This window comes from Pavona decussata, unplaced genomic scaffold, assembly GCF_977016875.1.
Source record: "Pavona decussata unplaced genomic scaffold, jaPavDecu1.1 SCAFFOLD_190, whole genome shotgun sequence".
NCBI classification, from domain to species: Eukaryota; Metazoa; Cnidaria; class Anthozoa; order Scleractinia; family Agariciidae; genus Pavona; species Pavona decussata.
The window spans coordinates 343,673-354,245 of record NW_028145599.1 but is presented as its reverse complement, the minus strand read 5'-3'; the positions used below and the strand labels follow the sequence as shown (position 1 = coordinate 354,245).

The 10,573-nt window shown below is 38.8% G+C and overlaps 2 protein-coding genes across 2 annotated transcripts; both read right to left on the bottom strand.

Annotated features, from left to right (window-relative positions):
• Positions 1-1,327: 1,327 nt before the first annotated feature.
• LOC146462189 (chymotrypsin-like protease CTRL-1) lies at positions 1,328-5,295 on the bottom strand. Its single transcript, XM_085085719.1, has 6 exons — positions 5,110-5,295; positions 3,883-3,978; positions 3,663-3,704; positions 3,175-3,273; positions 2,344-2,760; positions 1,328-1,918 (listed from the first exon to the last, which is right to left on the bottom strand). Exons 1-6 carry the CDS (start codon positions 5,174-5,176, stop codon positions 1,518-1,520), a joined length of 1,122 nt encoding a protein of 373 aa, XP_084941845.1. The 5' UTR covers positions 5,177-5,295; the 3' UTR covers positions 1,328-1,517.
• Positions 5,296-7,306: 2,011 nt separating this feature from the next.
• Positions 7,307-9,879, bottom strand: LOC146462188 (chymotrypsinogen A-like). Its single transcript, XM_085085720.1, has 4 exons — positions 9,708-9,879; positions 8,488-8,547; positions 7,987-8,406; positions 7,307-7,796 (listed from the first exon to the last, which is right to left on the bottom strand). Exons 1-4 carry the CDS (start codon positions 9,802-9,804, stop codon positions 7,447-7,449), a joined length of 927 nt encoding a protein of 308 aa, XP_084941846.1. The 5' UTR covers positions 9,805-9,879; the 3' UTR covers positions 7,307-7,446.
• Between the last annotated feature and the right edge of the window lie 694 nt (positions 9,880-10,573).

Below are 10,573 nucleotides of genomic sequence, written 5' to 3'. Positions count from 1 at the left end.
TTGTGTGTACACTTAAATATTCATGTCTAGCTGGCCTGCAAGCAAGCTCTCTCTGGGATGAGATAAATAGTGGATGAGCGTACTTTTCTCAAAACTCCCCAAAACGTTTCGGACCGTAAAGCTCCCGAAAATAGATTTCAGGCCTCCAAAAAAATCTTATCGAAAAATGCCCGCCGCTATCGGGCACTTTTGTTGCCAAATCGCGAAAAGAGAATTCATGAAGAAAGAACTGTGTTGGACGGCATACGGGGAAATGAAGTGAGTTCTCCCGAGGGAATTAGGTGGTCAGACAACAAGTTTGACTCCGAAGTAAGACGTAGCAGAAACAGTGAGTTTCTATTTATTTACTAGTGAGGAGTTGATTTTCCTTATGGAGGAAAAACCATGTCACAGTGGTATTGACCCCCGGTTTCAAGTCTTAACAGCATTGCGTTACTATGTAAGCAGAAGTTTCCTGAAAGTTACCGGAGATACCGTATCAGAAATGACCACGTGACCATGTTTATCCTTCATTTGCCGCTGGCTGTTTTCAGTTTCTCAGTAAAATTGAGTAGTTTTGCGTTAGTATCAGAAGCCAGAATTGTTTTGCACTGTTCTCATCTATGTACCAATTGTTTCAAGAAAGTGAATCTCATGTTTGCTGTAAACACGATTCTAAAGATATGAGGAAAATTCGCTTGGCTATGAACGCAATACTTACTAGTATCTACCGTTCCAAGTTTTGCTTTCTTTCAATGAACTAAACTTTTCATTCGAATAAAATACTCACTTTTTTCCAAGGACGAAAGTGTTTTGTTTGGCACCCCAGGGCGTTTGTTAGTTTGTTATCTACTAGTAGTCTACTATGATGCCACACCTTTCTTACACACGCAACTTTTATTTTCATTTGGTTTTCTTTGTTATTGTTATGAACATATTTCAGTTTCCCCTTTGCTGGAGGCATCTTCTTTATTGTTATCATGTTAGTTTACATCATAAGTCAGGAAACTGATGATGTAACCGTGTGTAGTCCACCGTTGGGTGAATGGATGCCACAAGCTGTATGTACTGGTGCCGCCTTTAAATTCCAGTGCAATAACATTACGAAAAAGGCGAAAGTTTCAACTTCCCAAATGCAAAACGAACAGATTCAAGAACAGTTTTATTATACATAATTCCTTCAGATATGCCAACTAGCGAAACCGTTGATCGATCCATGCATTAGTTTTGTATTCTATTAGTATGTTTTAAGAAGTTTAACTTTTTTGATCCAGTTTAAGCTAGTGGCATTGGTAACAATTATTTGTAAGGTTCATTGCATGAATAGAGTTTTTAGCCTTTACTTTAGTAGTAGTAGTATTTTCAGCATAACAGTTGTAAAGCTTATTGTAATTCAATACTAAATAGGAATACGTAATTGCCTGCCAGAAAGATATAGCTCTTTTATTGTATTTGCTTTTTGGTGTAACTTGTTCCTTAAAATTATTTCATAGTCACTCCTATTTCTACAACTTAGGCTGTTTTTAGTTGAAATGTTCTCAGTTGTGCTTCTTTTCGTGGTCACGTTTATATCTTGCTTCTATCACATTTTCGATCCATTTACAAAACACGCTCACCCGAGTAAACACCGTGTAATGGTTGCTTGACGAGCAGTCCGGGTCACCCCAGCTGACAATTCCGTACACTACCCACTGGCCAGCGGTGTTCTTACACTGGAAGGGGCCACCGCTGTCTCCAAAGCAGCCGCTTGTTTTAGTCTTCCCAGCATCCCCGGCGCACATCATTTTGCTGGTAACTATCCAGGTCCGATTGTCCGTGTGTAGTCCACCGTTGGGTGAAGTATCCAGCTTTGCTGCGCATGCGCCATTGGAGACAACGGGCATGCGGGCTTGTTGCAGGATTGCAGCCGATTCCCCTTTGCCAAACATTTGTCCCCAACCTAACACGAAAAAAAGCAACATAATCCCTTCAGTTGACAGGCATGGCTATCTAAACTGACAACAATTCTGCTTTTTTTGAGATTATCAGAAATAAATTTCCAAATCAATCCAAAAGAACAAGCAAGAGAAGACTAACACAAATTCATAAACACTCACAAGAAAAGAAAGTAACAAAGTATTGGAAATCAGCAGAAACGGTTGGACAAAGGAATAAACGATTGGACATACTGAAAGAACCTAACGTTAGTTTGAAAATCAGCATAAGAAATACCATTTAAAAACCAATCAATTTTTTTTCTTATCAGAGGCACAATGCCGTCTATTTCCAAGTAATTGTGCAGCGGAGGCAAACAACTTTTCACGCAGAGCGGCGAAACTTGGGCAGTACAGAAAATAATGTTGATTGTTTACTGTAAACACTTACCTGATATATAACATTCCATTCCAACAGGCACGTCCTCTAGAAAGCCTGGTAAACAAGCTGTGTGGACAGCGGTGCTATGTTTGGCTGGGCTAGAGAGCTGAAATAAAGCAATATCATTCTCATATGGGACTGGGTGCGAGAATAGTGCGTGTTTGATTATGCGCTTGACATCAAATTCTTGCTCTAAGCCCTCATTCTCGAAACGGTCAATATCTCCAAGGATAACCTTATACTTGCTGGGGTCTTCATTTATCACGCAGTGAGCAGCGGTCATCACCCATTCTGGCATGATCAGTGTTCCTCCGCACAAGTGATGCCCGTTGAATTGTAACCGCGCCTGCCATGGCCATTCACCCAGAACTGCGTCGTCTCCGCTGATCACACGTGAAGAGGAACTCGAACTGCGACCACAGCTGGCTGTCAGAAAAGAAACCAAAACTATGTTCTATTCAAAAGTAACGTTTTCGTGGTTTCACGAAACAAATGGGGAACTTGCCAGCTTCAAGGATGTTGTCCGAAACATCAAATCCCGTCACATATGTTTGACCCAAAAGCGATAACTTGTACAATTAGGCCGTGTTATTGAAATAAAATATTTTCAGTAATGTTTTGGGATAACGCAGCTGAATCACGAGCAGAAGGAGATTCTAAGCTGATTACTAATTTGATAAGTTTGGTACCGAATAAAGCCCAAGAACAGGCCAAATCTCTGCCTGGCAGATTAAATCTTTTTGAAAAGATTTTCTTATAACCCCATCGCAATATGCATAACTAAGTATGATGATGTAAAGAAAATGAGTGTGAACAACTCAGAGTCAGTTTATGCTTTACCTTCATTGAGGTGTGGAGGCAGTCGTATGTCCCTTAAGGGTCCCTTTGGAGGTGGCATTTCATGACCAGTTGTTTCTTCCTCTTCATTATGCATCGCGCCTGTAAGAAAGTAAGGGTGCGTTCGATTGACCCTATTCCGGAATGGGAATACATGCAACAATGACAAGAAATCCCTCACAAGAGGTTTAAGGAGTTACTGGAGTACGAAATGGCTCTTAATATATCATGTGCCAGGGAATGTTTGCAGAAATATCATCACAAATTACTTTAAGAAGATAAATTTATCAGCTATTCCGCTTATTCGTATTCCGGAATACGGTCAATCGAACACAAGCTTGATAATGTAAATCAAATAGATCAAAGCGCCCGCTTATGAAATAAACTATTCCATTTCGTAGCGGAAAAAGCATTTCCCTAGCCTTTGTGCCGTCTCAAAAGACCCAATATTGTGTTACCTCTGACGTTTTAACAGGAAAAACGTTGTTTACCTTCATTTCTCCTTAACTCTTGTCCTCTTTTTTCTTCAGCCCCTAAAAAATTAGACAAAAAAAAAAAAAAAAACAACGCTTTGTTTTTGTTAGGGATCATCCGACGTGGAAAGCGGGAGGCTTTTTTAACAAGCTTCTTACTGTGGTTCAAGCTCACTTGATTTAATGAGAAAATAGATTAAAACCTTTTTAAGATAACCAATCAGGAAGAATTTCTTACCATGCAAGTTAAGTACAGCCGCTGGTTCAATGTCTGCTGTGAAGAAAGGTTCCTCTGGGGGAACAAGATGGCCACGACTAATGATGTGATGTCGAGCTGTATTTAATAGAAGAGAAAGAAAGAATACATTATTATTCAGTTGTCAGAATTATATGTCTGTACCTTCCTAAACCAATCAAGTATGTGCATTTATTGAAGTTTCTTTGAGAGCCTCAAGGTTAGAGAGCAGCAAATTCTCACCATAACTTATTTTTCGTAATTTTTCGCGGAAGGGGAGTAAAAAGTAAAGTATTGCGTTTTACTTCATACAAATGCAGAGAATTTGTAGTGGTGTTATTTTTTCATTGACATGAAGTTCTCTAAAATGTTTGATAAGTCAGTGCCGAAGAGTTGATATGGTAGTTTTTGCTTGACTTTTATGCGAGGTACCTAGTTTCACCCAACATCAGGCCGAAAGGGCAACCAAACAAGCAAGCGATCAATGGGCCTACTATTAACGCGGGGTGAATTATAAGTAAAATGAATTTACTGTCACGAGTATACAGGATTGGACTGCAAGGAAGAAATTCTAAATTCGACGAGAAGCCAGCTGGCACGTCAGTTGGTTGCGCTGATCACTGAGCTCTCGCTTTATTGCAGGCAGTAAAAACGGCTTTCATCAGAAATATGAAAAGTATTAAGTTAAAGTATTATATTTTCACTTTTAAACCTAAAATGGATAAGAATTAAACATGTTACTAGCACGGTGCGTCAGTGAAGGAACCGGGACGCTTTTGTTTTTCGCGTTTTGTGCATAAATTAACCGATGGTTGTACACTTTTTTCATTGTTTGAAACCGTACGAATAATATGTTGTCAGTAAATCATTGCGAAAACCGCGCGTAGATAAAATTATTACAAATCAAATGCGCATTCAGTAATTTTGAGCAAACGTTGAAAAAAGCTTCATAAAAGAGTTTAGAATAATGTCGATTCAAGAACGAAAATGTAAGAAAACTAACGAAATCGTTTATCCTTACCATCCATAACATAGAAACTGCATGAACAATCAGTAACCCTCGTTCATTTTTATTTCAACGCCAGATTCAGTTCGACTGAGCTTCATCAGTTCACGCAGTCCGGAAAGCGTTCGTTGGAATAGTGGAAAATCATTGAAGGTCACGATGTTATTTCCCTTACTGCATTAGAAGTAAATATAAAGGCTATGAAATAATAATTACAACGTTACCTTCATTTGTTTTCAAGGACACCAAAATAACCACGAGCTTGATAATGCTGACAAAATTGATGTCCATGACGCTGGATTTTGACGAGAAATCCACCGCAAATATCAAACATGAGATGTGCGCCTCCTTCAGGTGATCTTACTGTTTCCTGAAGCCAATATGATAGCTTCTACTTTATTGGTTGGCCGATCAATTTATTATAAGAGAGTCTATACTCATACGCGAACAACAAAACAGATGGCATCAAATAGCCACTTTGTTCATTTCATGGTAAACATTTTCACTTATAAATTTTGACTTTGCGTTTACGATCGTCCCTGAAGATCATATGTTCTATACTAGAGAGATTGAGTTTTTCCTACACAAACAATTTTATAGAAAGAATAAAATAAACCTTTTTCGTGACAGATGGACTACTTGAAGTGAAAACAAATTAATATGCAAAATTCATGCGTATCTGTAAGAGTCCATTTATCTTTGTGAAACACAAGGAGCAATTTGCTCAGCCCAGAACACACTCGAAGAAAAATGTCATATAAATCTTGGGGTGGCTTTAACATAAATCTTAAATTGTCTAAATTATAATATTTTTCAGTTCGAATATTTTCTCGGAAAAATGCCGACACTTTTTAAGACTTTGTAGAGCGGTTTTAAAAGACGCACTCATTTTACACCTGACAGGTTAAGCATGGTAATTTTACGGATATCTGTCTTGTTTCGCATAGACTACCGCCGATGGAAATTGCAAAGATAATGAATTTAATTTTTTTCAATATTTTCTGACAAAATAATGCACGGCGCCACAAATTGAAATATGAAAAAAAATAGTTCACTTTCTCGTGGGATTAATGTCTTCTAAGATTTGATCTCTCTTTTTTTTTTTTTTTTTTTTCACGATAAACGCTTTTTTTACAAAAAGTGACAGCACTGACTCGAATACTATTTTTATGAAAGAACATTTTTGATAAAATATTATCGGAACCTTTATTAAAGCTTTAAGCGGCTTCAACATTCTGAAAGCGTTTAGCTTCAGGCATATGCATCCAAACATTGGTTTCTTGTTGTCATTGCGCGTGCAGAAAATTAGATAGATCATCCTATGGTTGAAAAGCTTAAAAATGCCTGACAGCCCATCTTTCGCGATTTATACGAAAGACTCAGACTTACTCTCTTTCATTCTGTTGGGGAGAAAGAACATTTACTTAAGGCGAGCTGCTCGAGGAGTTATAGAAATGGTCATCGTAAAACTAATGACCCTTTTAATGAGTCCCTCTGGCTATGAAGCCTGGGTCCCTCGCTTGGCACGCGTTTGATCCCTACTGCAAGGCTATGAAGTGATTTATTTGAAAGAAAATTCTCTGCGTCATGTATTTTCCCTGATGTTTGTTCCCATGGCGCGAAGCAGGGTGGATTTTTTTTCAACGCTTTATGCCCCGTGCCGTGACCTGCGAGTGGCGCACGCAAAAGGCGCTTGGCGTCTCAACTTCCGCCGGCAGTTTTATATTGTATTTCATATGTGTTTTGGTAGTATAGGGTTAGCAAAATAGGAATAGGTAAATCATAAATATTTATACGCCCCGTTAGGGTATAGGTAACGGTATAGGTATAGGTGAAGGTGGTGGTATTAGTGAAGGGGTGGGGAGAGGCGGGAGGGGTGGGGGTGCGTAAGCAATAGCGGTTGGAACCTATATAAATCTGAAACGTTGGTCGTTTTTAATAGCGTTCACGTCAGTGTAAGTCATTTCAATTTTACGGAACAATTCGTAACTGGGTAAGGAAAAATTTTTCCCACCACAAGAATTGGCTCAGAAATGATAATGCTTGCCAAATTTGCGCTTTTATTTTGAAAACATAATAGAGTTTTCAACAAACAAATCCGTGTTGACTATGAGCGGGCGAGCTGGGACAAACCTATCTTTTCTATTGTGTAAGAGTGACGCTCAGTGGCAAATCTATCCACTTAATTAGTGTGGCCGGAGGAACTCACTTGATATATTAATGTGCAGGAAATACCAATTAGTATACAGGAACCCACTGATTAGTATGGAGGAAGACACTGATTAGACTATACTTTGACTTGGCACTTATACATATTAATGACTTACCTATAACTGTACCGTTACCTATACCCTGACAGGCTTAATTTTGCTGAACCTATACTGTTCGTTTTTCTCAACAAAGATGGAACTACAATAAGAATGCATTAAAAGTGTTCTTTATTTTAGCGAAGATCTTCCCTAGATACACTGTTAAATTAGTTACTAAACGCTATTAATTTCAAACTTTTATTTTTGTTGCATGACTCATTTCCAACTTGTCGTTTCTTCGCCCTAATTGGTTCACTCGTTCAATACTTGCTCAATCCACCCTCGGAACACACTGACTCGAGCAAACACACTGAAGTGACTGGCGGAGGAGCAGGTGGGATCTCCCCAGCTCACGATCCCCTGCTGTACCCAGCGGCCAGCGGAGTTTTGGCAAACGAATGGACCGCCACTGTCGCCAAAGCAACCACTTGTCTCAGTCTTCCCAGCATCCCCTGCGCACAACATGGCCGAGGTAACAGCCGCTGAAGGGTCTGTGGCTGACTGCATGTGCTTAGCTTGGCAGGCTCGGTTGGATACCACAGGCATACCAGCTTGTTGGAGTTTAACAGCAGCAGATCCAGGATGATCCATCTGTCCCCAGCCTTCAAACAAAACATGAGAACATTTCATTCAGTTTGAATTTTCTATCACCTAAGTATTATATTATGGTACTCAAGGCGGATTCGAAAGTAAATAATTTAGTAAGTACCTGGGTATGTAAGAAATTTGATGAAAGAGACTGGAAAGGAAGCAGTAAAATATGCAAATACTTCTGAATGAATAATTTATAACCTGAGATATAGCATTTGGTCCCGGGTGTCACCACCTCTGAAGCGCTTGGTAAACACACCGTGTTCACAAAGGCCGTTTTGGTTGCTGGACGTGTCAACTGAAGCAAGGCTATGTCGTTGTTCACGAAAACTGGTGAGTTGTAGTCTGGATGCACTTCTACACGTCTGACGCTAAATTTCTGCTCGGTTCCCTCGGGTATCTCTCTGTTAAGGTCACCAAGAATCACGCTATACGTGCTGGGATCTTTGTCTGAAATACAGTGGGCAGCGGTCATCACCCATGTTGGTGTGATCAGGGATCCTCCACAGGTGAATCCAGAGTCCTTGGTATCTAGCTTAGCTTGCCATGGCCATTCACCTGCAGTGGCGTCCGCTCCACCAATCACACGCCCTCCTGCTGCTGTAGCCTTACCACACGTGGCTGTCATAAGCACAAATAAAATAAAATAACATATGATTGGAAGAATGTCAGTGTGAATTGTTTGTGCGACTGGAGACTTACGCAAATTAATGGCATCCACATCCTGCTCCTTGTCAGCGTCATCACTTTCATATGAAGAACCTTTACCGTATACAGAGAAGAAGAGTAAGCATTAAAAAAAAATAATAATAAAGAATACACATTATCTATTTCTTAATATTATGTTATTTATATATTTAAATAGTTAGAAAAATACTGACAAATGATACCGAAAGAACTGAAATCATCTGAAAAACAAAAACTATTTTAACCTAACTACCACCTTGACGGACTTTGATGTTTAAACATTCTGAATTAGGGAGCCACTTAAAACTGACCTGTTTAAAATTTGTAGAACTTCGCTAATGGATTTTAAATTTATTTTGTATGTTAATCAACACAACTTCCAATTCACAATAACCTGTACAGTATCCATAATCTTATTCATGAGTGATTTTTCTCAAATAAGAAAAATTGCTGATTTTTAGTATTTTTGCCTGACATTGAAAGAATGTACAACCAAGATTCCCAGCAATATTTTAAAATAAGTACGATGCTCCTTGGCTACCAAAGGCCAAATACTAGCCTTGTGTATTTGTAGAAAAGTTTAATAACAAGAGGCGTAATCGTTTATTCATTCTATGGAAAATCGCTAATGAAAACATACAGGTGTTTCAGTTCTCTTGTGGGTATTATCTTTTTACAGATGTCTATCAAACAGTAAATTATTCAATGGCGAATTAAAAAACAACTTTTAAAGCGGGTATCAATGGAATATTCCCTGCCGAGTTACACGCTAACTATGCGTGTTGTTTATTACCATTTTAAGTTTGATTTTCTATGTTTCCATGTACTTCTGCACTTTTTAACACCTGTGACCCATACTAAGCGTGAATAACATTTTAGGTAAACAAAGTAAAATAAAGCCCTCTGTTTTTCTCTCGTCTTTTTATTTTTCTTAGCTCCCGGCCAGAACCGAATCAACCCAAAGCGCCTAGACGATCGGACTGGGAGACTATTAAAACCGGGAGAATATTAAAACGATGTTGGGAGGAGTTTCGTTCGCTCAGCGTGAAAGTCGCTAAATATTAACACCTTTAATACAGACTGCAATAGTAGTTATGACAACAATAGTTCTGCGTAATTTTTCTGTGCAGACACCGACTCAATACTAAAACAAGGAAAACCTAAAGGCTGATAAATTGAGTTTTATGGAATGGCTAGTGTGCCACCTGAATTTTTTTGTTTTGAGCCGGTCTTACCTTGTTTTGGGTAAAGCCCGTCATGAAGGGATTCCGCACTAAACGTCAAATTTAACAACACCACAAAAATTACAAGGGTGGTCTCTGAAGACGCCATTGTTCGTGATCACTGATCAGTAAAGCGGCTTGATGTTTCCCAACGATCTCTCTGCTTTGATGGACAACTGTGCTTTTAAACAACTGATTAAAACAGCCTCGACTCCAACAGGACAATTAAAATGGAAATTTTTCGTTGTCAATATACAGAAAATTTTAAAAAACTTAAGTATTGGCAGATGTTAACAAGCCGCTCGAGTTTTTTCGCCACGAGGGACTTAACTGTCACGCATACGGAAAAACGTGAGCAGGACATTTTTAAGCAATTTTGTAGAACTGGTGAAATACGTACGAACTGATCGAAATGAGGGAAGACATGAGCAAATGTGTAACGAGTTTTTCAGAGTTTCGTTTTTAACGAAAAACGTCTGTTATGTCTATACTGAAGCCTGTTATTTGTGCTCTTATTTTAATATCAGCTTTTAGTTGGGAAGCCACGCTCTATAAAATAGTCAGGCAAGTACAGCATGTCTTGATTAGTTTGATTAGTATTAATGTTTTCTTTTCCGGGTAATTGTTAGTCAGGTTACTCGAATTCGTGACAAGAAAAACGCTGCCATAAAAATGTCATATCAGTTATGGATGGTAATTGTTTAGTTACACCAGAATTTAATGATAGAGGTATTTTTCAGTAATTGACACAGGGGATTTCTCCCAACAGGATTCAAACATAAGACCTTCCGATTACTAACTCGGACGCTTTACCACTGAGCTACAGAAGACTGTCACATAAATTACGTTCATGTGACAAACATCTTGCATACTGCTAT